General features: G+C 45.2%; 2 protein-coding genes across 4 annotated transcripts in view; both read right to left on the bottom strand.

Annotated features, from left to right (window-relative positions):
- Positions 1-362: 362 nt before the first annotated feature.
- On the bottom strand, positions 363-4972 carry HYAL1 (hyaluronidase 1). Its single transcript, XM_056847263.1, has 3 exons — positions 4142-4972; positions 1538-1624; positions 363-686 (listed from the first exon to the last, which is right to left on the bottom strand). Exons 1-3 carry the CDS (start codon positions 4844-4846, stop codon positions 363-365), a joined length of 1116 nt encoding a protein of 371 aa, XP_056703241.1. The 5' UTR covers positions 4847-4972.
- A 20345-nt stretch (positions 4973-25317) lies between these two features.
- HYAL2 (hyaluronidase 2) overlaps positions 25318-26705 on the bottom strand; it is a 67743-nt gene continuing 66355 nt past the window's right edge. For 2 of the 3 annotated variants that reach the window (XM_056855048.1, XM_056855040.1), the window contains exon 4: positions 25318-26077. In XM_056855048.1, the coding sequence (XP_056711026.1) occupies positions 25685-26077 (393 nt within the window). In that variant the 3' untranslated portion in view covers positions 25318-25684. The remainder of the gene's footprint in view (positions 26078-26705) is intronic. The other variant, XM_056855032.1, reaches the window with a different exon arrangement.

The following is a 26705-nucleotide window of genomic DNA, read 5'->3' as shown; positions in this document are numbered from 1 at the left end:
TTATTGCTTTATATATTTTCCTATGTAATATGTTTTAGGGATGAGTATAGTATCACACTGTCTTTGCTTAAAAGCTATCCTTCTCACACCATGTCTGCATCTTGCGAGTGGAAAGTAGTGTTCAGGAGAAAGCCAAGTGTGCATCTGCAATAAGCATGCACATGTGTATGTGAATGCTCACATGTTGACTGGAAGAGATATGCGGCTAAAGTGACAAGATTGATGCGCTACATACTTGTTACATGTGCTGCTCTCATGAGAAAATAAGTATATGCCCTGTAGAATTGTACTTTTCTTTCAGATAAAGTGTGCATGTACCTGCATGTATGAACACTCAAGGAATTTCTATTCTTGGTGGTGTATCAGTGATTCCAAGATGACTTTTTGTTGCATCGTGGGCCCTCCCAGCCACTATAACATCGGCACCTAAATTCTTCTGCCATCTTGCTTTGCTCCTCTTTTGTCATGTGACCGGTCACGATGAAGCGTGGCTCTGCCGGAGGCTTCTTAATAGTGAAGCTGGTAGGACTGAGGTGCAGAAAAGCTTCGGGGTGGCTCTCCTGCCGCATACAGCGTCCATGACTGAAACACACTACCTGGCTGCACATCCTGGCACTGTTGGTCACGTTTATAATGTAGTGACCGAGGAGAGTATCCACGTACTTCTTCACGTGAAGACAAGCTTCCTAAAAGGAGTCCAGAAAGAGTTAGCTTGAAAAAGAGTAATGCTATACTAGTCTGCAAAATCCACATTACTTCAAGAGACATCTGTAGGACAAACTGTGTAAGAGCATCCATGGGAGGATTTCTATTTCCATTCCCTAATTTGCAAGCCTTTGCTTCAGTGCCTCAAGAGTCACTTGCAACGTGAGATTCACACATGATCACAGTAATAACCACAAGCCTGGCCTGATTATGCAAAAGGATAACCACGATACGGTCCCGTCCGGCAGCTGCATCAAAGATTTTCTTCTCAGCCTATACACTTGGTAATAAGCAAGTTATCACAGTGATAATGTCAGTCTCAAACATTCTCTCCTCCACTCTTTTTTTTGGGGGGGCGGGGAGGAGAGATGTTGCACATCCTGCCTGACAAAGAGTTCTGGGGAACTCAACTGCTTGCTCACAACTTTGGAACATTTGTGTTCCTAATGAAAGGAACGGAACACCTTATAATCTTTACTATATTTATTCAGATCCACACTCATCCACAGGGCTCATCATTGATGAACAAATGGAGATATGAAACATATGCACTGTGCAATAAAAGGAGCCTATAACCAATAGAATTCAGAATCTAGGTCTGGTGTGTTTTTAGCTATCATTCAAAAACCCCTAAACAATTCTTCTGGATTCAGGTGTACTCATACAGATGCAAGCATCAGCTTCTGAATGCAGTAGACTGCAGTGCAATCCAAAGTATGTATATGCAGAAGGAAGTCCCATTGACCCCAGTGGGACTTACTCCCTAGTAAGTGTGCTTAGGATTGCGGCCTGTGTATCCTCCTTCCCACCCCTGATCTTCTTTATCACTTACCTGAGAGCAGCTGAAATTTTCACTTCCCCACAAGATGACCCCTGCAGCACCTTGGGAAGCACTCTCTCCAATGGTGTGGACCAAGTCCTCCTGTAGGATAAGCAGATGTGGTGGTGGTGATGATGATGGAGAAAGAGAGAGAAATATGTTTAATATCTGGAATACCTACGCTTTGGTCCTATACAGTAAAGTCTATGCAGTTCTAAGCCCGCTGAAGTCAATGCACTGTTAGACGATGCTACTGCTAATGGGCAAAGACAGCAGTCTTTTGAGAGTCGTTACCCTAAATTTGCAGAAAAATCTGTTTAGCATTGGCATGGTCCCGATCCAAGGACTTAGGTATCTGCAGATGGGGGCCCATGTTGCTAACAGATATATAGATTAAGCAATACAACACAATACCTTTATTGGCATCTTGAAGTAATAAAACACGCCAAACAGCTGGCGAAGATAGGATTAAAATCATTCTTATGATTCATTAGTAATGATAATTTATCAATTAAAATTAGTTTATATAATACTTGAGCTCTCTTGACCCAGATGGTCTTTGGGGACTCTCTCAGAGAGGGCTGTAGCTAAAAAGGAGGCTACTAGAGCAGTGAGGTTACTATCCTGATCTGCTAAAAGGAAGCTGTGACGGCCTTTGATAGTTTTGCCACTGAAAATCTATAAAACCCCTTAGGACCCTATAAGAAACCTTATAAAAGACTAAGCATGACATGTGTTGAGAAGGTTTCCTGCCTTAGAAGCTTGAGAAGAAACTTGCCTTAGAAGAATACAGAAGTGTATTCCATAGTACTCTGGGAACATTGCCAGAGGAATAGATAAAACAACACCTGCTCCAGAAGGGAAAAAGTAGTATTGTAGTAGAGATAAGAGGCAAGCATCAGATATGGTTACATATCTGAGAAAGGATAATGTTGTCACAACTCACACCTCAATGTGAAATACAATTTCCCCCAAAAATATGCTGATGCATGAAGAATAATCAGATTATCTACATTATCAGATGTAGAAGGGGCAACAACACATACTGCAGATGTGTTGATAACATAGATCTGAAGTGTATATAAGGCGGAGCAGGATAGCCAGTACTTCAGAATGTTGTTGCTGGGCAGACTGCAGCTGCACAGACACAGCATTTCTCCATCTCAGAGATGTAAATGCTGAGATGTAAAACATTGAGATTCTGATCCTTGCGTGGACAGAAGTTCTCTGAGGTATCTTGGAGTATCAAGGTCTGGATATTTCAACATATCTTATAATATTCACAGTCTTCTTGTGAGACTGCTCTATTCCTAGAAGAGGATGGAGACCCTTAGAATTCTTATCCTTTGAATAAGAATCTAAGTGCAGTGATCTTTCCATAAATTGGAACATTGAGAGTCCATTGGATTAATGGATTCTTACAAATTAAACCTATTTGGCTTACCAATGCTAAAGAACATCCTGAACACAGGACTAATAGATAGACCTCTGAAATAGTGTCAGAAAGTCCTCTACTTAACAGAGGGACTTCTGAACCTCCTCAGAGTAGAGACCAGAGATATTCCTGAAAGAAACAGAGACTCTCTGTACTCTATGAGACATGCACAATGCTGATACATTGTACAGCGCATACACAGATTTGAAACATCAGTTCACATACAAAACTCCCTACAATTGGCACTGCCAGAGAGACTTTAAATAGCTTTAAGCTAACACATTGTATTTATATATTCAGCAATGCTGTCTAATACTAAAAGGAACATGCATAGCATGTACATAGACAATGCCTGATCTTAATGATGATCAGAGGTCTTCTTTATAGCTGAGAATACTGATAGAAGTCTTTAAGGATTCAAGACTTAGAAAATACAGATACTTTAGGATGAATTCATATGTTCTTATAGAACTTATCTACGTAGAGGTTTGCAGATGACATAGCAAGGTTTATTGTCTTCTGTATGATGTTTCGAATGATTTAAGTTAGGATGCTTCTAACCTAATCTTTTCCCAAAGAATTAACCATATTTTGACAGGATTTCTGTAACTATTATATCCTGAATGAAGGTGCATTGCACTATTGATACTTTATGAGGTATATTCTGACTTAAATACTCCTTTATGGAGGCATAGAGATTGTGAATGATTACTTGCTACTTCTTGTTACATAAACATGTTTAAGACTAATGATGTCTAGCCTTATATAATATGTTAAGACTTTGCACTAAAAGCATATATTATATAATGTAAATAAATGTGTTTTTATTATTCTTATACTCTTGTCCAGTATTATAAATTTATTGGAGTGTTCAAGAGATGTCCTAGGAACTGTAACGAGTTTCTAGGAACTGTTGATTCCGGTCTAGTGGTGTCTCGCTGAATAAGATAACATATTCCTTCTCAGGAAGGGGTCCTTTCTATGAGTGTAGGCACTTAACGGCCCGAACCGCGACAATGCGAGTCATATCCCTTTTTGATCTTATATATAAAGCACACACCAAAGTACACTCCACTGAAATCCATGGGAATTACTTCCATGCAACTTTTTTGTCTTAAATGCATGCTCATTTGTGAATACTTCTCATACATTACATTGGAACACAGAGAATAGGAGTTTACCTGTGGCAGGAAATCCATCTGCGTAAACTCATACGTAATGGAAGCATAAGGTAACACTGGAATGCTGCCATTCCTTGTCCGGTCTACCATCCTGAATGCTTCCTGGACTCGATGACGGACAAACTCTAGACTTTTGTTGAGAAGTCTAATCTCCTTGGGGAGATAAATGCTTGGGTAGAGAGCCTTACTTTGGTTCCAGAGCCACTGCAATTCTTCATTTCTCTGCTTCTCAATCTCTGGACATTCCCCTGTGTAATTATCCTGTTTGTTTTCATAGTTATAACAGTTGGGGAAGCCATAGAATCCCCAGAAACCCCCAGGCCTCAGAGTTTTGCCAAGTACCAAAGTCTGTTCCATGAATGCTTGGCTGCTTTGCTCAAATTCCAGCTGGGCTTTCTTAACCACCTTGTCAGTGGGCCAGTCTGGGTGCTGCCCCTTCACCAGATCCATAGACTTATTCTTATAGATTTCCATGGAGTCCCAGTTCCGAACCCACAAAGGACGCCAGCTCTCCCAGTCAATCACTGCCAGGCCTTTGAAGCTGGTCTCTAAGATAGTTTTCTTAATGTCTTGCTGAGCCTTCCAGAGATGATCTTCCAGACTGGCATTCTGTGGAACACCCCCATAGACAGCAGTTCCATTCTCAGTATAAAATGGATAATATCCTAACCTGTTGCTATAGAAAAGGGTCATTTCCTTGCCCATGAATGATTCATTCTGGTTTATGACCACATCAAAAAACCCTAAGTTAAAAGACACGTTGTATTTCTCTTGGCATTTTTGACTTGGAGCATTCCAGACAGTGAGGAATGGGAGATCCTCGAGAAAGTAGCCTCCTCTAGTCCAAGCCACTGTGAAAATATTCAGCAAGCAAACCCATATTGTTAAACAGGCCATATTCATTGCTATTTTAGGACCTATTTCTTGAGGCAACCAGGAAAGAGCACAGTCATTTCACCCCCTTCAAAACCACCAGATTCTGGCAGGATTATGCAAACAGAAGAATAAGCCAATTCCAGCATACATGGAAGTGAACAAAGGGGAAAGAGAAATAATAACTCAGCGAGCATTTCCCCTCCTTAACTCATCTCTAAGAAGAGGAAGCTGTGACAGAGGAGACAGCAAATTCTTGCTTACTCCTTCTTCCACTCCTCTGTTTCCACATTCTTCCGGTGTTAAAGCAAGCAGCAAACAGGAACAACTGAATTCTGCAAGGACACTCAAGAAGACAATATTGGCACTAGTATTTTATTGCAGCTATTTCAATGACCATTGCAGAGAATTGTCAAAGAACCTCTCCATTGCCAGGAAGAATAGTAGTATTCCTAATCCTTCTGCTTTTGCACTTCCTTTGGAATGAGGTTTGTTAACTCCTCCAATTGAAATCCCTTTTGTTCTGACAGACCACAGACATGTCACGCTGCACTGGTTTCAGAGGTTGTATCCAAAACTATAAGGCATCTGGGAATGACATTAAAGTCTGATTCCTGTAGGGGGGAAAAAGAGAAAGGCTCAAGTGAGAATGCAGTCAAAACAACAGGGATCTATCAGCCACAATAATGGAACCATCATAGCACAATCACGGTTCTATGAAAAAAGCCCACAAGAAAAAAGCCCACAAGAAAATTGCCCACAGATATAAAAACAGTGAAATAGCTTCATTTTCATGACAAATGAAAGAATTGGCAGGGATATTAAAACAGTGACATGGCTTTAATTTCATGTCAAATAATCACCGTAAAGGAATAAAGTATATAGTTAAATAACAAATAAGAGACTTTTACAGAAGTGTGAATAAAATTAATGTGAAATGTAAGAATAAAAAATGAATAATTATCAGGTATTATCATACCAGTACAAATAGTGTTTTTCATCTAGTTATTTTTTATTAAGTAATTGTTAATGTTAATAGTTGTGAAAGTTATGTTATGGGTTGTAAAAATTATGTTATGGCTGTAATTTTTTAAAAACAAAATAAATAAATAATATTAAGTATTCAAATGTGAGTATTTTTCTGTGTGGGCTTTTCCCCGTGTGGGCTTTTTTCCATGTGGGCTTTTTTCTTGTGTGCATTTATGACCGTGGGTTTTTTTTTTGTGAGCAATTTTCTTGTGGGCTTTTTTCATGTGGGTTTTTTTCTGGTTACCCACAATCACATAGCATGTTTGCATTCACTTCACATTCATTATTTCAGTAATGCTTACAATAGCCCTGCATGGTAGTCCAGTGCCATTAGACCCACAGAACAGTGGCTCGCCAAAGACCACCTAGTGAGCCAAAGTGAGATTTGAACTAGTTCCCACACCTCACAATCACACCAGCAGGACCAACCTGGAAAAAGAGAGTTCAGACTGGAATGGTGTCTCAAGGAGACCTTTATTAACAAGGATTGATCATGTGACACTGACACATAGATGGCTCCCAATTGCTGCCTGGTACTGATATCTGTAAGTATACGGGCCGCCTAAACTCCCGGACTGGACCTGGCAACCCGATATGCAGGCACACGACTACTGTTCCAGCTGCGCGCCCGCTCCAAACGCTACTGGACGGCCGCTGCACGCTCCATTGAAACTGACACGGCCGCTCCTGCGAGCTCCGTGCAGCCAGCAGCTAGGAAACAGAAGCAAGGGCAACCTCCAGTGAACCTGAGAGACTCCATGTTCCTGTGCAGACTCTGTTCCAGCCGCAGCCATGTCGTGGAAAGCAGACAGTCATGTAGTCAGTGCCAACACCCCCCTCTCCCATTGCAACATCTGCAGCTTAATGGGCAATCAGCAGCGATCCTGATATCAGCAATGAGTCGTTCTTCCAGCTATGCAGCAGCGATCCCCAGACGTTTGCAGAGATCGCGCCTATTGTTCCAGAACGTTAATCACTTCAGCAGAGATCTCCCGGTTCCTCCCGGGTTGCAAATGGCACCACTTGTGTGCCAGCTCAAGGACTAAGTGGCAGCTGGACGGGACATTCATACATAGTAGATAAAACACAGGCAAACAGAAGACAGAACTTGAGCCTCCATACACCTTTCCTCCCATGAACTTCAGGTCAAGAGCATGCAAACAGCACCAGTCAGGGCAAAGGCTTACTAGAGATGCCTTGAGCACAACCGGGAACCCTTGTGGCGTAGTAGTTAGAGTGTCAGACTGCAGTCTGGAGACCCAGGTTCAAACGCCCAGTCTACCACAGAAGCTTTCTCGGTGACCTCAGAGTGGTCACACAGTCTTCACAGCCTATCCTACCTAACAGGGATGCTGTAGAGGGTAAAATGGAGGAGAGGAAAACGATGTGTGCCCGTTGGGGAGACAGACAGGGTAAAAATGAAATCAATTCTGTGAAACCGTGGGTGTTAATTATTCCGCACATTATGCAATCAAACCCCCCCACACACGCACAAGTTCGAAATCCAACTGACATTGCAAATTTAGGGAAAGATACAAGGTCTCTCTCTTTTTTTTACAAGTTATCTGTGGACATCTGCCATTTGTTTGCACAAAGCGCAACAGTGAACAGACAGCAACAGATGCATAGGAACAAGCAACAAAGAGAGATAGAAAGGTGTGTTGAAGTTTCGTTGCCTGACCACTGGAAACCCCAGTCAGTAATATGATGATTTCTGATCATTTAGTAGGTACTAAATCCAATTATTTCCATTGTTAACCTTTCCAGGGAATTTATCACATTGACAAACCACTTTTTTCTCCCTTCATTTAATCTATTGTTTAAAATTCTCCTCCTCCCCCCTTTTACAGATTGCTCAAGCACTTAATCCTGTCTGTTAGTATTCACAATCACAAGACCAACTCAAGTGAAATCATCTGACTCTTTCCCCATAAGACTGTTAATCATTAACAATTGCTGACAATCCATCATTCGGAGAGCGAGATTTGCATCACTGGAAGTCTATGAAACAGAAGAAAACAAGCTCCTCTGATAATAACACTATATCAAAAAAGTGGCACAAGAATATACCTATGTAAAGAAAAGCAGGGAGGGGTTACAAAGTTGGCTCTGGCCATTGAGATGAACAAACAATGACAGTTTGGGGGTACTCTTCGATCTACAGATGAACACACACACCCCAAACCTTGTCTGTGGGGCCTTTGGTCAACTCTGTAGCTTTTCCCTGAGAGGCATGATTTGGCCAGAGTTGTTCATGCTCTGATCGCATCCAGGTTATTGTAAAGTGGCATTTGAAGACAGTTCAGAAGCTACAGCAGATACAAAATACACCAACTGCATTGCTGATCAGCCACATATATAAGGTGTGACCTTTGCCAGTTTTAAAAGACCCACACTGGCTGCCAATTTACTTTCAGGCTCAGATTAAAAAATGGCTTGGAGCCAGCATATTCAAAGGATCACTTGCTCCCATATTAACCTGCCCATCAATTGTGGCTATCTTTGAAAGCTCGGCTCCAAGCGTCCCCCATCTGGCTGTGAGGTACGGGGCTTTCTATTATTTGACGCCGCAGTTCTGCAGCGCCCTCCCCAGTCACCTGCCTGGCACTCAATCCTTTAAGTTTTCGGTATAAGGTAAAACCATTTCTTGAGGCCCAGGTTTACCCCCAAGGTCCCCCCTCACCTGCAACGCTTCACCTTGTATTCGGTTGTTACACAGACCTTGTTTTCGTACTGGTTCTTCTGCAGAGTCCGCACTTCGATTTTAAAGCGCTCTGCTTTTACACTGGCTGTTTTTAAAAGCACAATGATGAGCGTTTTATGTCGAAATGCTTTTGCAGCTTTTGAAACCCCAAATGAACACTTGCCCAGCGAAGCGCTCTCACTCCGGCAACAGCTTGAGCCTGTCTGGGACAACCGGCCGACCTTTTCCCCCTCCTCTCGCCTGGGGGGGGGGGGTGTTTCTCCCAGGAAGAGGGGGAGGATGGGGAGGGGGAGCGGATGCGGGAACAATCGCTCACACTCAGCCAAGGAAACAAGTCAGAAAAGCCACTCACCGGCTCCCGGGGAAGCGGAACGCGCCCCGACACCGTCCCTTTGCCCGAGCTTCTGGCCGATGGGAAAGGAGCGACGGCGTCACTGCCAATCCCACCTGGGGCGGGTGGGCTGCCAGTGCCAGCTCGGTCCGCGCTCAGGCCGCTGAAAAAGAGGGGCGCGGAGGGAATCGGCCGGAGAGATCTGGGGCGGGGAGGCGCATTGGAAACATTTCCCAATTCTAGGCGGTGCAACGGCAGCGACACAGAAGCCAGGGCAGGCGTCGGTGTCGGCGCTGGACACCCCTTTCTCCAAGAGCTGGCTTTCAGATCCACCGCCTACCTTTTTTTTCTTTAGGAGCCATCGGCTCCCAGGAATGAAGCCTCCAAACGAAGGGCGAAAACGCCCGGGAGGGTTCGCCTTGGGTTTGCCGCTCTGCAGATGCGCCTTTCCCCCATCTGAGTCCTCCAAGCTCTGCACGGGGGGCTGATGGTTGAGTTCTGAGAATCTGGCTGGGGGGGCAATGCGCCTTTAGAGAGCGGCCAACCCAAGGCGAAACCTCCCGGGCGTTTTCGCCCAAAAGTTACCTAAACGCCATCCTAGCACAAGGGCAGCGCGTTCCCACCGTGCACGTGTGAAACGCTGCGCCAGAGTGGGGGGGTGGGGGAAAGGGGCAATCGGGAATCATCTCCTGATTTCACAATCTCCGCTCTGGACCTGCTTTCGATACCCATCGTTCTTGGAAGTCGAGGGCTCGCGTGGGGTTATTGATCGGCAGATGGCAGCAGGAAGCCCACGCGTTCCTCCCTCCTCCGTTTGCAGCTCCCTAGGAAAGCAGCTGGCCAAAAACCGGGTTGGTGGGGGGGGGGAAATAAACCCCTTTTCCTTCGGAGTCTGGTTTCGATTAGGCAGTCAGCCCGGCTTGCTTGGACCGAGAGGAGGGGGCGGGAGGTCTTCTGCGAAAGGAAACCATTAAACGCTGCGGCTTGTGGCGACGGGGCTCGGAGCTCGGCTGGAGATCGCGCAGGCTTAACTCTTGGCCATCCGAAACTGACGCGCCCCGTAGGGGGACATTGGCCACCGACCGCCCTCCCTCCCTCCCTCGCTCATCCGCTCAGCCGGCAGGGATCTCTGCTGGTCCCAGGCTGCCATGCTGCACCCTGAGGCATCAGTATGCAATGCTTAGACCTGCCAGAGATTTAAAATGTCATGTGGGGCGAAAACGCACGGGAGGTTTTGCTTTGGATTTGCCGCCCTCCAGATGCACGTTTTCCCCAGCCAAATTCTCAGAACGCAAAAATAAGCCCCCATGCAGAGCTTTGAGAATTCATATCCTTTAACGTTTGTGTGATAGACATTGAACAGGTACAGCTTCTCCCAGCAGGGGGTTGCAGGGGATGGAGGGAAATTGCTTAGGTTCCTTTTTCTCCTTGTCATGCATTGTTAAGGATACAGGTGCCCTCGAAAAAGAAAAGTGGCAGCTTGAATGCCAGTCTCACAAGATGGTATTTAGTAAATCCCTTGCTTAATTTAACCAGGTTCATCTCAGAACTACCACGTCTCAAGCCTTAAACATGCAAAAACGATACCTCTGAACATGGCTAAAGGTACTAGAATTTTTGAACACAGAAATTGGTAGCCCTCTTCTTTTTACACTAATACCAGTTTCATAGCCTCAGTTTCTCAGTAAAATGGAACAGCTAATTCAAGTCAGCATATTAATGTCCGTTTGGCTCAATTATACTGTGAGAACAGCTGGCCTCAATTACTAAATAATTCAGTTTGGCAAACTGGTTTTTTTTGTAATCCAGCTCCCCAAAAGATGCCAGATCAGTTTCTTAAAATGCCATCCTTGTTCGTACAATATTCTAGTAAACATCTGCCCATGCCAACAGCACATGACTCCAATCATAAAGCATCCACTGCACCCAACAGCAATCTCCCTTCACATATATTCATGCTCTTCATGGGCCTAGCCTCCAACTTGGCCTCCAAGAGCTTGGACATGTCTGTGTACACATGCATTTGCTGAGTATCTGATCATAGAGTTGCCTCTCACCTGTATGGTTTCCCTTCAAGTGCTTCAAAGGAGGGCTATTATTCCCCCCCCCCCCAAATAGGGCTACTAGTAGTTTCAGACTAGTGCAAAATATGGGAGCAAAACAGTCTAAAAACATGTGCTTTTTTTAAATTCAAAAAATTAAGTACATGTGAAGCAGGGAGATTATGTCAATTGTCATTGCTAATGGCACGCAATACTCAACAAATAGGACCACTGAAAATAACTGGAGAGGAGAACTTGCTTCAAAGAAAACATACATACCAGTCCTCCAGGATGCAATGGGTCATTCCCTCTCACGGAATTCCCACCATCAGCCCTACCTTTATCTGTCCCACTGTCCTCAGCTTTCTCTCCTTCCCTCCTCCTGCAAGCCTCCAGGAAAAGTCTGGCCAAGTTGTGCAGTGCCAGCTGCTGGGCTAAACCCAGTTGCACAGTGGGGAACCAGCAAGCTAGACCTCACTTTCCCCTCTATCCCCTTCCCAATACTTCCTCTTTCCCTCCTCCTGGCAACCTCCATATCCTCATGTTTCCATGCTTCTCTCCTTTACCCACTTCCTTCACCCACCCACCAACCTTTTATCTGCCCCCATCTTCAGCTATATTTATTATTTATTTACTTCATTTCTCCACAAGGGGATCCCAAAGCAGCTTACATCATTCTCCTCTCTTCCATTTTATCCTCACATCAACCCTGTGAAGATTAGGCTGAGAGACAGCGACTGGCCCAAGGTCACCAAATAAGCTTCTGTGGCAGAGAGGGAATTTAAATCTGGGTCTCCCAGATTCCTAGTCTGAAACTCTAACCACTACACTAGCTTTTTGGGTTGGCTGCTGTTGACCGGTAGCAAGCAGCCAGACCTGGGTGAGCAGTGCAAGTAGTGTGGTAGCAAGTTGCCCATTGGTTGTTGGAGGGCCTGGCCCGCTCCCAAAAGTTAAAAGAGCCTTGCCCCCTCCACCAGCCTTTTACTGACAGAAACCTAGGCTTGAAGGCAGGAAATAGTATTGTGGTTGCCTAGAAACCTCAACAATGGCCACTGGGATCTCCTTTCTTAAATATACAGGCATTGCTTTTATTATTTCTGCAAACCTGGGACTTTGCTCAGGTTTGTGGAAAGAGCTGTCTTGTATGTTCATGTCTCCACCGACTGGATTTACGTATCCACAAATTTGGCCACACTGAGAATTAGATATATTCATTTGTAATACTCAGGAGAGCTGTTTTTGGGTTGTTGTCTTTTTTACTCTCGTTGTATGGTTATTCCATATAGGTGACTCTGCAACAGTTTTGTACTGTTCTAAAAACTATTGAATTACTTTGGCACCAGCAGCAAATTGCTCATCTGGAAAATATTAACAAAAGTTCTAATTTCTCAAAGATTTCAACAATGTTTAAGAAAACTAATGCATAGTGAAAATTTAAATGTCACATTTAAGGGAGGTGGTACGTATTTGGCAATATTCCAAGACGGTAAGGCAATATAGCAAATACCCCGCAGCCTCTCTTAAAACAGATATTTCCTTAATGTAGATATATCATATGTCCTACCAATTCTTCTTAGGCATACTGAATGAAATAGCACAGTAGCACCCCCTGCTCCCCATACATATTTCCCCAATATTACTATATCCACAGTGCCATCCTATGCAGGTCTATGCAGAATCTCATGCTAATCTACTTTATGGAAGTTAATCTACTTAATGGAAGTACTCCCAGGAATGTTTCCTTAGTATTGTGCTTGTGAACACTCACTCTCATTTCCAACCCATATACATCCTCTTAGTGGAGAAATGACTCAGACTTGAACAGAATGGACATCTGGTGATCTATGTGTGTGTGTGTGTGGGATAGACTAAACTTTATTGTGTTGCACAAAACATTCCAGCCAGCCACTGTAGAAAAACAAAGAGGCATACAATCCTTGTCTTCCTGAAATGATAAAGGCTAGGGTGGGTGGAGGGTGGAGTGTGATTTTCACTGGACTCCCTGATGAAAGAGCTTGTAAATTGAGGTGGGTGGATGGAGAGGAACATTCTTGGCAAGCTCATCAGAGGAAAAAGAAAACCAATATTCTATGTGGGGTTAACCTCTCCTTTACCCCAAACCACTACTGGGTGATTATGGAGAGGTCTTTCCAGACACATTTTAGTCAACACACTTTTCTCTTAACACTAAACTCACATTAATGCCAACCCAGTGCCAACGATACAACATCCTGTTCCCGGGAATCAGGGAGGATAATCTTTTTGCTGGAATGGAGCCATCTTCCATGGTCAACCCTTATAGGAAAAATGGTAGAGATGCTCCAGTGCTAAAGAAGGGGAAGCCCAAATCCAACAACAGCAGTATCAATTTGAAAATTGTGTGTGGAGAGGGGAGCTGAGCCTTGCTAGCATTTAGGGGGGGAATTTTTTTTAAAGGAAAAAGGTAGCTTCTAAAGAAGCAAGGAGAACAAATTAAATAAAACTTTAAATGCAACCTTCTGGAAATACTTTAATCAAACCGAGTCATTTCCAGTTCTTACTCAGCAGATTTTAATGCAGTAGCCAGCTGCAATTGTGTCTCTAGAGAGTCACTGTGCCATTGCCACAGGTAGTACAAACCATGTGTGGTGCTTCTCCATGGTGCAGACTGTAGCTTTCTCCCTCAAGTTTAATTTGGAATCAATTTTACACAGCCCGTTAAAGAAGACGAACTGTGTGTCAGCTACAAGGCATGAGGGAGGTGGGCATTGTACAAGACCCCCCCCCCCACCTGCTGGGTGGAGAGGGTGCAATTTCTTTTATTACATACAAAGGCGTTCCTCACCCCCACCCCCCATCAAAGGTGACACAGAACCTTTTCCAGCTCTAAACATTTTAAATCAGGAGTCAGCATCCTTTTCTTTAATGAGAGATACTTCTGAATGATGAACAATATTGCAGGGTACTCTCCCCCCGCCCTCTGATGTTACCAAGTTTTGTCCTGTGTCCTAGAAAAAAAGCATGGACTAGGGAGAGCTTCTGAAAATGAAGCTAAGTAGTGCAGAGAAAAATCCTATGAAATAATAATAGTTCAAAAAAGGCTAGAGCAGATCTTTCCACAATCTTTTCTTGGGTATTCTAGGGTGTGCATGAGCTACTCTGCAGCAGCTACCAGTAGCTCCATGAGCTACCTTACCTGTTGGAGACTGCTGTCTTAATCAACATTTGCCAGACATAATAAAACTTTCTATATCTACAAGAATCAAGGACCTGTGTATAAGGCCTAAGTCCTTTCGCACTCTTATCAGCAAATGTAAGAGAATTCACAGGCTTGTTCAGTGCAGCATTCACTTGGGCAGCCTGGGAGTGGATCCATGTTTGGCCACCAAGTTTCAAGCAAGAGAATGAGTGGGAAAAGGTGCTGGTGACAGGAGAGAGGACAGGTTTTTCTCTGCTTTCCTTCAGTTGTGACCCCAAAAAGGGCAAGCTTGCTGTGCAAAGGAAAGCCCAGGTCAAGCACCCTTCCCCTGCTTAGCAAAGGAGGCTTTCTTCTCTCTGTCTCTATAATTAGATTGTTTTAGGTTGATTGTGGGCTGCTTCCATCCCTTGGTAGTGCCTTGTGAGAAGAGAAACAAGCAGAGGAGAGAAGAGGCAATGAAGAGGGAACTTTATGCCCCTTTGAATGACTCACACAGTGATCCCCTTAAGTTGAATTTCCAGTTTGATTTCCCTGCACGTATCTGAGAAAGTGAGCTGTGGATTACAAAAAACTTATATTGAAATAAATGTTCTTGGTCTTGAAGGTGTCACAGGACTGTTGTTTTATTTAGTTGTGCTGATTGCAGTCACTTTTTAGGGGTGAAGAAGGGCCTTTTGGTGCAGCTGTGTGGTGCAGGAACGTAGTAAATTTAGGAACAGCTGCTTCTCACCAGGGTGGGAACTCTGAGTATTTTGAGATTTTGTGATGTGTGAACCCAGGCACTCCTTTCGTGGTTAGGATTAGCTTCTCAGAGCAAGGTCTTTTTCCCAGCACTAGAATCCAAGCTGTGAGCGATCATGGATCGGATAGCTGATAGACAATTACTCTGTGGCATTACTGAGCCAAAAGAGAGGGAGGAGGAGGAGGGAGGATAAACTTGTCCTTTGTGCGATCATTGGCACTTGCTCTGTTGATAGGGTTGCCAGGTCCCTCTTTGCCACCGGCAGGAGGTTTTTGGGGTGGGGCCTGAGGAGGGCAGGGTTTTTGGAGGGGAGGGATTTCAATGCCATAGAGACCAATTGCCAAAGTGGCTATTTTCTCCAGGTGACCTGATCTCTATTGGCTGGAGATCAGTTGTAACAGCAGGAGAGGTTGGCAACCCTATCTGTTGATCTTTAACTCTCAAACCCCCAAGGCAATGGAATCTACCTTCTCTCATCACTGGTCCCACAAGCGTCTTTGTTTCACAGCATGACCCTGCCATAGGGTTGCCAACCTCCAGGTGGTGGCTGGAGATCTCCTGCTATTACAGCTGATCTTCAGGCAACAGAGATTAGTTCACCTGGAGAAAATGGCCACTTTGGAAGGTGGACTCTATGGCATTTTACCCCATTGAAGTCCCCCCTCCAGAAACTCCCCAGCTCTGCCCCCAAAATTTCCAGGTATTTCCTAACTCGGAGCTGGCAACCCGAACCTGCCATGAGCAATCCTCTACTCTGGAAGAAGCTACCTTCTCCCTAGGCCTCAGAAGATAGTGTGGGCATGCTGGAAGGAGGGTTACTGAATAGATAAAAGTATCTTTTATTTGACTTAATCTAGTATTTTTAAAATTATGTTTGAACCCTCCAAAGTTTTTTGCCATTGGTTCTTGTAGGTTATCCGGGCTGTGTGTCCGTGGTCTTGGTATTTTCTTTCTTGACGTTTCGCCAGCAGTTGTGGCAGGCATCTTCAGAAGAGTAACACGGAAGGACGGTGTCTCTCAGTGTTACTCCTCTGAAGATGCTGGCGAAACGTCAGGAAAGAAAATACCAATACCACTGTCACACAGCCCGGATAACCTACATGAACCAATGAACTCTGACCGTGAAAGCCTTCGACAATTTTTTGCCATTCATTGGTAGTTACAGCAAAAATAAAGCAGACCAGGGGCAGACTGGCCATTAAAGTCACTGGGAATATTGGTGGGCTACCCTAACCCAAAGAGAGGGGTGGGCATTGCAGTAAGGGACACAGCGGCTCTGTCCAGCCTCACCTCACCTAGGGTTGCGAGTAGGTTTCAACCAAAATACTGGACAGACTTGATAAAAATTTATCGCCCTCCCCCACGTTCTTACTTCTGGAACTTACTTCTGAGTAGACCTGCACAGCAAAGTAGGTTAGGCTGAGAGCATGTGACTGGCCCATCACCCAGTGTCAGAGTCAGAATTCAAACCTGGGTCTCGCAAATCCTAATCTGACACTCTAACCACTACACCACACAGGCTCTTAGTTCAACTGTTCTTGGCAATTGTACTCTGCATTCACTTGCAAGCACATGGAGGAGGGAAGCAGAGCTCCACTCTCCTCTCCTTCTGCGACTGGCCCCAGCAGATGGTGGACTTTGCTGCCTTTTGCCACTGCTGCCTGCCGGCCATGCCTCCCATGCCCAGATCCTTTGCAACCCTAAAAATCCTGGACATTTAGATGTCTGGTATTTTCTCGGTCCCCCCGCCCCCCGGAACAGTCAGTGGGAATAATGAACTGTTTGGGACAATACAGGAGACCTGGCAACACTAACCTCGCCTGGCAGGGGGATGGGGATGTCCTGCTCAGCCTTGCTGTGGGGAAGGAAGGAGCTGCCCAGTCTTACCACAGCAAGAGATGGGGAAGTCCTGCCCTGCCCAGCCTCACCTTGCCTGATGAGGGACAGGATGGGGCCACCTCAACTTGCCCAGCAAGGGACAATATGGAACCACCAGGCTTTATCTTGCCCAGAAAGGGTTGAGGCAGGGCTGCCTCACCTAGCCTTACCTCTCCCGGCAAGGGACAGGACATAGCTGCCTGGCTCAGCCTCACTGCCATGGGATGCAGGGCTTCTGGCCTGGTCTTACTGTGGTGAGGGATGGGGCTGTCCTGCCCGGCTTCGCCTCTCCCAGCAAGGGATGCCACCTCACCTAGTTTTATCTGGCCCAGCAAGGGATGGGGACTGGGCTGCCCTACCAAGCTTCAACTCACCCAGCGAGAGATGGGGGTGCCTCACCATGGGACAGGAAAAGGCTGCCCTGCCAGGCCTCACCCTGCTCAGGTACATCTGCCAGGCACCTCCTTCTCCACTCCCTCCTTTAGAGGGCAGGGCCAGGGCAGGCTCATACGAGCTTAACTTTTTCACTTGGGAGTATCCTACGGGAACCAGCTAACTGAATGTATGATATATGATATTGTAAGATTGAATGAATTGGGGCTGAAGAAATTTTCTTGAAACAGCCGTCCCCCAGCCATTGCCTTCTTCTGAAGATTTGAATATTTATAAATAGTACCTTATGGACCTTTTAAAGAACTTTTCTACAACTACTGCTACAACAGAAAATCTTTTTGCACAAAGACTGCATTAGAAAAAGCATTGTATATTTGTGTACATAGTTGTATGTGTTCCTTATATGTATCAGTGCACTTTGGTTGATTATATGTTTAAACACGATACTTGTGTGTCCGCTTTGTACGGATATCTCTGTGCTGATTTCCAAACCTTGTGGTAATAGCGCAGGAGTGCTTTTTTTCTCTAGTTTGCTAACCTCCAGGTGGTGGCTGGAGATCTCCTGCTATTACAACTGATCCCCAGCCGATAGAGATCAGTTCACCTGGAGAAAATGGCCGCTTTGGCCATTGGACTCTATGGCATGGAAGTCCCTTCCCAAACCCTGCCCTCCTCAGGCTCCAACCCAAAACCTCGCGCTGGTGGCAAAGAGGGACTTGGCAACCCTACCCTTAACAGACAATATTTTTGTGTCCAGGCTTGCTGTTTTATCACATGATTTCCCAGAAAGCCAGAATTGTTAGTTGAATAATAATTTAGCTTTGGCTAAGAGTGAGAAATGGTTTAAGAAAGACATAGATGGCTCCTCGTGATAAATCCGAGTATAGTTGTTGACAGATATCCATGCTCTGCTGGCTGGGGGACAGGTCAGGCAATTGAAATCCAGGCCCTGTCAATACCTGGTGCATGAAAAGGCAGCAGTGTGGGGCTGCCAGCAGGGCACAGGGAAAGGCCAAAGCACGTGCTGTAGGCAAGGCAGGCTTGGCAAAGCACCACAACGAGGACCTCCTACCGCTAGGAAACTAGAAATCCTCTCCCCGTCCTCTGGTAAACGACAAGTACCTCCTTTCCCACTTACAACCCTCAAATTCCTCTCTCCAGGCTATACCTTTTGTAACAGAAAGTAGAAATTAGTTGAAACTTTTTTAAAAGCCATGACTGCCTGAGCTTAATTAATAATGTACATTTCACCTCCCGGCTCCCACCTTTTATTCAATCGACTTTTGCCTCATGCCTGAAAACCCACCTCTCCTGTGGTGTTTCAGGGTATGGCGCTTATTGTGTCAGGCAAGGGGGAGGAATAGAATGGCTTTCCTTGCTCTTTGTGGCCCACAAATCCCCCTTTTTGCCCTTTATCCTTTCCTCCCTCCGCTTCTAGCATCCTCCCCCCCTCATATCCCACACATCCCCGGACTTCTCCTTGCTCTCTCTCTCCATGCTGCAGACAAGGAATTCATTCTTCAACTAGTAATAAACTGCCAGAGGCTGCCACCAGCTGACCAGCCCTCACCTCCGGCCTCAGCCCAGCCTACTTTTCAGAATAATTATTTATGAAAGTGGCAGCAACTCATCCTGCATGGCACAGACTCCGCAAAGTACATATTTTCTGGGTCTCTCTTCCCAATGACTAACTAAAAGCCATCTTCAGGGGTTTGCCTCAATATTTTTATTGCGGCTACAGAAACCCCAGGCGAGGCTCATCTTCATCTCGTCAATGCAAAAAAACATCATGAATTACATCGCCGTCTTTTGCATGTCAGATGAGGAAGAGCATGAAGGACCAAGCCTTTGAAAAAGAAGTCCTCTCTCTTTCCTTCCCTCCCACCTCTGCCACAGAACCTGGGGGTTCTGTAGTCTTTCAGATCACACTTAAAAACTTACCCTGAGCCAATTTCTACTTGAACTGGAGCACTGAAAACGCGGGGCTGTGTTCTTAGCGGTTAAAAAAACTTAAAGTAATTCTATTTAAAGCATTCATGTTATGCGAACAAAACCTTCTCAATGTGCCATGAATGAAATCCTCAAGGATCACCACTTTGCCTGGTCAGTTTATTCTTAGTGCCAAGACTCCTGGCTAATTAGTATCATAAATACCTTCTGAACATTGGCAATGTATTCATATAGTCTGTTATTCAAAACATAGTAGTACTGAAGCAAAGATTTGTTTAAAAGTTATATGCACCAGTAAGTTTTTAAATGAAAAATATATTCCATGTTAAATTTATATAGACTCTCACTTTGTGATGTCATGATCAGATCGTATTGGGCCATGGTTACTAACATAATTAGGTGGTAAAATTGCTCTGGTAGCACTAGTTGTATTAGTCTGCGATGTCAAGAGGTTGCTCATAAGTACTGACTGCCGGGTAATATTTTGACAGGCAGAAAATGGAAGAAACAAAAAGTCCCTAGCTTTAAAATTTTGTTGCACCATGGAGATGGACATGATAACTTGTTGCTGCATACAACATTCTCAAAGTCCTGTCTGAAGTTGTTTGGGGAAAATTGTAATGATCCAGCCTAGAGCCTGTGTGGTGTAGTGGATAAGAGTGGTGGTTTGGAGTGGTGGACTCTGATCTGGGGAACTGGGTTTCATTCCCCACTCCTCCACATGGGCAGCAGAGGCTAATCTGGTGAACTGGATTTGTTTCCCCGCTCCTACACACGAAGCCCGCTGGGTGACCTTGGGCCAGTCACAGTTCTATTAAGAGCTCTCAGCCCCACCTTCCTCACAGGGTGTCTGTTGTGGGGAGGGGAAGGGAAGGCGATTGTAAGCCGGTTTGATTCTCCCATAAGTGATAGAGAAAGTCGGCATATAAAAACCAACTTTTCTTCTTCTTCTAGAATGCCTACCTTTTCTCTCCCATATGAACATATGATTTGCCTTATACAGTCAGACAATGGAACCATCTAACCCAGTGGCTTTGCAGGGATTCCTGCAGAAGTCCTTTAAATTGGAGGTGCCAGGGATTTCATCTGGGACTGTACAAAGCAGATGCTCTACCTCAGAACTATGTCAGCTCCCCATGCCATCACTGTAACAGGCTAACTAGTGCCATGGAAGGAGATTATAAAACTCCATTTTGCAGAAATTGAAGGCTTGAGTCTGTCCTATGCAGCCAGTTTTAGAACAAGGGGCATATCCCTGTCACAAAGATTGCTATGTTTCATCTAGAATGAAAATTTCATGATAATGTACAGGATACTTTACTTTCTGCCAGTCCTTTCGTCCTCTAGCTGATTACCATGCTTTCTTGGCAACCATACAATACAGACCTTCTTTCAAAGCCAGGGTAGCTAAAGAGTGATAACAGTAGAATTTTCATGCTATAAACAGAATGAGAACTCTAATTCATGCTAGTGATTATAAGTACCAAAGCAGGAACGATAGTTAATCTTGACCTACAAATAAGGAGTAAGATTTGGAGTATGCAAAGCAGGCTGGCCGGCCCTTACAATGTATTCCTTAAGGAAATTTAAGCATTCATAGCATGTTTCCAAGAATTTCACAGGACTTCTGAAAGTTCTTTCAGAAATAGCATTTTTAAAAGGTTCTCCTGCTGGAACTGGCATGGCCTTAAACAAAGGCAGACTCTATCAAGTACCGTGTGACAGCAAACCAGAGACGGAACCTGACAGCTCAAAACAGACTCTAGACTCAAGAGAGGGGTAACCATGCAATCTATGTGACTGAAGAGAGAATAAAACAGGGAAACTCTTTCTACTTCAGTGTCTTGAATATATGGGAATGTGTGCAAAACCTTTTTCCTTGAGCCCCAAGAGATTGTGAAAGACTTTATACCTAAAAGTAAGGAGGGGGGGTGGGATGTGCCTGCTCCTGGGAAAAAGATTTAAGAGGAAAGAAGCCATGGCATAATGCCATGCTGTAACCTACAACCAGCTCATCAGTGGGCTACAATTTAAGCAGGGAAATCAAACACATCTGGCATGTGCCTGCATGAGCTGTGGCTGTTGGCAGATACTAATAACACCAGAATATTTGTACTTATGACACTTGGAGGACTCACTGCCCCCCTAACGAAAAATCATTACATTTTCGTTTGTTGGCTCTTTTGTGGCACTAGGGGGTGCTCTCCTAAAGGATGCAGAGGAGCCACAAGACACACTATCCCCTGAGTCAACACCGACCCTACTACAATAGAAGCTGTTAAGGGGGATTTGTTTTAAAAGCTAGCAGGGGAAGGGGAAGGGAAAATAAACCAGCCCATGTTTGTACAGAGAGGCCAGAAGATCATTACTAAAATTGCCCCCCCCCCCCGCAATAATAACAACATCCTCAGGCTCCCTCCGAAGCAGCTTCTTATCTAAGCAGACTTGAACTTCTAGCTTCAGCAAGCTATGCCGTAGGGAGAAATAAAAGGACAGCAGAACTATTTGTTGTTACCCAGTCGGGGATTGAGGGTACAAGCCCAAATAAATAAACTGCTCCACAGTTTCAAGGCAGAATGGAACCTGGTACTGGCAAGCCAAATAGCAGTCATCCATTGTCTGAAGTTGGCCCTTGGACTGCCTGTTATCAGTTACCATTACAGATCTGCTATCCTTTTCCCAACAGCACCAGACAGAGAAGCTTAACTGGTCCAGTCACTGCAACAGTTTAAGATTTTAGAAGGCCCACTCTAGTAACTTTCTTTTTACAGAAGTATCTTTTTGCCTCTTATACACTTTTGGACACCCTTCTAAGTGGCCGTGGGCTATATATCTTAAAAGGACAACACAGGAAAAACAAACTGAGGGGCAGCCCTTAACAAAAACACCCTGAGTTGGCCTTGGCTAGCTTAGGAACTCTTCTACTGTAGAAGCAGAGACAGGCACATTCCTGAAGCTCTGGAGTTTTAGGTGGCTCATATTACTTCTTACTATTTTCCTGAATTTCTACAGGGAATTGTGCTGTACTGTGAAGCAGCAGTCACCCCCACATCCAAGACAAAAGATAACTGCCTTTCTTTATGCCCGGAACTTTATCTTATTTTGTACAATATTTAAGGACCAGAGTTGTTCATGGAGCAGCAGGCTAATTTCTCTTTTTACTTTATTCAGGAGAGCTCATGAAGAATATTTACTGGTTTGAAGAATGTGTACTGTACATGTTCATTCCTGCCTTGCTTACTAGCAGCCCTGCAGCTCAAGATTAGCCCCTTGCTGTCAGAGACCCATCTTAGGTGAAGTAACAAGGGGTTGTTTCAAAAAGCAACCTCCCATTTCTTCTGCAGCAGATTCCTGTCTTAGACAACAGCAATGGATTTGTGAAGCATTCCCCCCCCCCTTTTCACACCATGAATTTTTCTTTGGAAAACCCTTGCCCAGTGTGTTAGCAGAGAAGAGGCTAAGGAGCTCTACAGCTCAGCGTCTCAGCTTATGAGTTCCATCTGTAGCATTTGGCAGCCAGACTATATACAGTTCTGTCTGAAAACATAAAAGTGGCTTCTGGTGGCAGCAGTGGGCAGAATGAACCTTCTGGTTAGCTAGGTCTAATACAGCTTCCTATATCCTCATTGTTAATGATCATGGGCTTTATGAAGAACAAAAAACCACAGACTTTATGGCAGCTCTCAAGTAGCCAGCAGTTTTCTCCTGCTTAAGCATTCACCCTACTCCCATAGTCGGCCAAGCAGGGAACACTACCCTTGGTTCAGAACCTCAGATAAAAGTTCCAAGCTGGACTTCTATAAACCCCCCAACTCTGTCACTACATTTGGAAATCACCAAATCAGCATCAGCTCAGAAACCTGCAGCCAACAGAGACAGACCCATTCCTAATAGTGTCTCAACTGAGAGAAAAAAAACAAAGCAAGTCCCTCCAAGAAAAAACACACCATAAAAGGTTATTTTATGTGTGCAAAAAGGATCTAGGGGTCTTAGTAGACCAAATATGAGTCAGCAGTGTGATGCATTAGCTAAAAAGGCAAAAGCAATTTTGAGCTGTATCAACAGAAAGTATAGTGTCCAGATCATGTGAAGTGATGGTATCACTTTACTCTGCTCTGATTAGACCTCACCTAGAGTATTATGTTCAGTTTGGGGCACCACAATTTAAGAAGGATGTAGACAAGTTGGAACATATCCAAAGAAGGACAACAGAGATGGTGAGAGGTCTGGAGACCAAGTCCTATGAGGAAAGGTTGAAGGAGTTGGGTATATTTAGCCTGGAGAGAAGATAACTGAGAGGTGATATGATAACCATCTTCAAGTACTTGAAGGGTTGTCAAATAGAGGATGGCACTGAGTTGTTTTCAGTTGCCCCAGAAGGTTGGACCAGAACCAATGGGTTGAAATCAAATCAAGAGTTTTCAGCTAGGAACATTAGGAAGAACTTTCTAACCATTATAGCAGTTCCTCAGTGGAACAGGCTTCCTCGGGAGGTGGTGGGTTCTCCTTCCCTGGAGGTTTTTAAGCAGAGGCTCAATCGCCATCTGTCAGCAGTGCTGATTCTGTGACCTTAGGCAGATCATGAGAAGGAGGGCAGGAAGGTTTGCATCCATGTTTGACTCTCGTGGCCCTTTCTTGCATGCCCAGGGTAGTGTCAATCACTACTTTGGGGTCAGGAAGCAATTTTCCTCCAGGCCAGATTGGCCAGGGATCCTGGAGGTTTGGGTTTGTTTGTTTTTTTGCGCCATCTTCTGGGTGTGGAGTAGGGGTCACTGGGGGTGTAGAGGGCAGGTTGTTGTGAATTTCCTGCATGGTGTAGAAGAGTTGGACTAGATGACCCTGGTGGTCCCTTCCAACTCTATAATTCTATAAAATTGGGCCTAGTGTTGGGTGAACTGAAAAACATGTTAGCAGAGAGTGGCTGATCCATCTCTTTAGCCCTCCTGTGCCACAAGCCTCGTGATAGCAAAGACACTCAAGTGAACTGATCGCTCCTGTCATGCAACCAACTCCCACCGACTGAATTACAATGAGCTGCAGGTGCTGCTAAGCAACAGCTCCTTCCTTCTCCAGAAAGAAGGGCTAGATAGAGCGCAAGAGCTGAAGGCCAGGCAGGAGATGGCATCTTTGTAAACAGCAGAACTTGGATGAGGGGGAAGAGTGAACGAGTCCTACTTTATTTGATCACCAGTTTCTGGTCATACACTAGAGACCGCAAGAGGCAAGGACTTGTCAGGCAAGGGGGACCATTTGAACCAAACCAATTCGGATTTTCTCTGGCACATAACCAACACTTGAATAAAACCACAGCTCTGAGAGAAGAAGCCACTCAAAGGGCTCAAATGTCAAAATGTTACTGCAGTCTGAAGGCAAATGTTGCTTGAAATCTGAACCTCCTGCTCTCTCACTGCAGATGCCAACAGGAAAGAGGAACCCTCGGGGTTCCTGAGAGTTTATCAGGTACACAATTATCAGGCACACAATGCAAGACACCAACCGTTCTCTCATGTGTCTTTAATTCTGAGGTAAAACTTTTTGGTTTTTCCTTCAATATTCAGGGCACTGACTCAGCACCAGCCACATAGGCAGGGCACAGCATTCCCAACCCCCAATAACATCAGCTGGGCAATATTGTCCAGCCCACCCCACCTTCAGCGAAGCATACATCCCACCACAACTCATATGACTCCCCAGAATAATCCCTAGTGGCTGAACAATATTCCTCCCCTTCTCTACCCTCTATCCTAAGAGAACTCTTAAGAGACATTCCACACAGCAGCAACCTTTCCTCACTACAGCAGCTCCACCAAACCCACCACACATTTTCTAGGCCTAAGTATGCTCTAGGACTCCAGCCTTATAACTAACTATGCCCTCTCCCTCCTTACAACAGAAGAGCCAAGCACTCCCTTCCTAGTCCTGGCAGCCAAGGCCTAAAACCAATCTTGAATGCAGGCGCTTAATTCCTTCCCACCTGCCACCCTCCAAGTCCTGCTTTCCTTTGGGTAGCTAACCCTAGGCACTCTTATTGGTGGCACATTCAGACAACCCAGCAGAGGTCACCACATCAGCAGCAGGAAAGATCAGGCCACACCTCATGCCAGTCTCCTACCTCTGCCAGTCCCTAACACTGTTCTCTCTTCCAGTAGTCCACCTGTCTGTCAACAGGGGGGGAAACCCTATCAGTGGGGAGAAGGGTTTTTTTCTTTTGCCGCTTAAAGGGCCAGTGGCAAGACGGGAGAGGTAGGACAGTCACTTAAATAGGAGATCTGCTACATCACTGCTAAATAAGATATAAAAGAGAGGCTGGTGGCTCCTATTTCTTCCTTTCTGGCTACTCTCATTGCCTATCATAACCCCTTCTCTCTCACACTATGCTCCAGGAACTAGTTGGCAGCCACGGAGGTTTCAGTTAGAGGCAGCCTAATGCAAGAAGGCCAGGAGAGAGAATGTTGTGAGCAACAGGAGTCCCAGGTTACTGTAAAGGCGGGGGCCACCGCCTGGAGGGTTCAGCCGCCTCTCACATCCTTCTCCATGCCATCCCTGGTAGCAATGGCACAGGAAGTGGGTTCGTAGGAAGGCAATGTCAGCCTGGGAGAACTTCCCTTTGGCCATGAGCTTGTTGTCATCATTGTGAAGAATCTGGAAGTTGGCTGGGTTGAGATGCAGGAAGACGCTGGCATTGCTGACTTGGCGCAGGCAACGCCCATGACTGTTGCACAGAGTCTGGCTGCAGAGGTCAGCAGCTGTCGTCACATTGATGATGTAAGGACCAAGATCGTTTTCTAGGTATTTTTTAATGACCTGGCAGGTTTCCTGCAGAAGAGATAATACAAAATGAATAGGAAGCAGAGAACTTATCGAACTGGTAAAAGACCAGACCGGCAGGTGTGGCATACAATGGCACAGTCAAAAGGGGGTGGCAAAATTTCCTCCTATTCTGTCACAATCAGCAGCCAAAGAAAGTAATAAGAGATCTAAAGTAAAAGGTAAAGGTCCCCTGTGCAAGCACCGGGTCATTCCTGACCCATGGGGTGACGTCACATCCCAACGTTTACTAGGCAGACTTTGTTTATGGGGTGGTTTGCCAGTGCCTTCCCCAGTCATCTTCCCTTTACCCCCAGCAAGCTGGGTACTCATTTGACCGACCTCGGAAGGATGGAAGGCTGAGTCAACCTTGAGCCGGCTACCTGAAACCGACTTCCGTTGGGATCAAACTCAGGTCGCGAGCAGAGGTTTTGACTGCAGTACTGCAGCTTACCACTCCGAGCCATGAGGCTCCTTGATAAGAGACCTAGGGTATGTTATAATCCACTGTTACAGATTTCTTGTGCAGCAAGTAGCCCAAACCTCACTGATTTCAATGAGACTTGCCCCCAAACAAGGATGCACAGGATTTCTTCCATAGTCTTCAGATTCCTGTTCAGTAATGGAGAAGCATTAC

The sequence above is a fragment of the Euleptes europaea genome, chromosome 1 (assembly GCF_029931775.1).
Source record: "Euleptes europaea isolate rEulEur1 chromosome 1, rEulEur1.hap1, whole genome shotgun sequence".
NCBI lineage: Eukaryota > Metazoa > Chordata > Lepidosauria > Squamata > Sphaerodactylidae > Euleptes > Euleptes europaea.
Note: the sequence above shows the minus strand (reverse complement) of the source record. Positions and strands in the feature narration are given on the sequence as shown.

Excerpts from the sequence above, each read along its gene's own strand:
- HYAL1 (XM_056847263.1), bottom strand. The coding sequence starts at position 4,846 with ATGGGCAAGGAAATGACCCTTTTCTATAGCAACAGGTTAGGATATTAT. Across the intron at positions 1,625-4,141 it reads AGATGGATTTCCTGCCACAG|GACTTGGTCCACACCATTGG; the intron begins GTAAACTCCTAT and ends ATCCTACAGGAG. Across the intron at positions 687-1,537 it reads AAAATTTCAGCTGCTCTCAG|GAAGCTTGTCTTCACGTGAA; the intron begins GTAAGTGATAAA and ends GACTCCTTTTAG.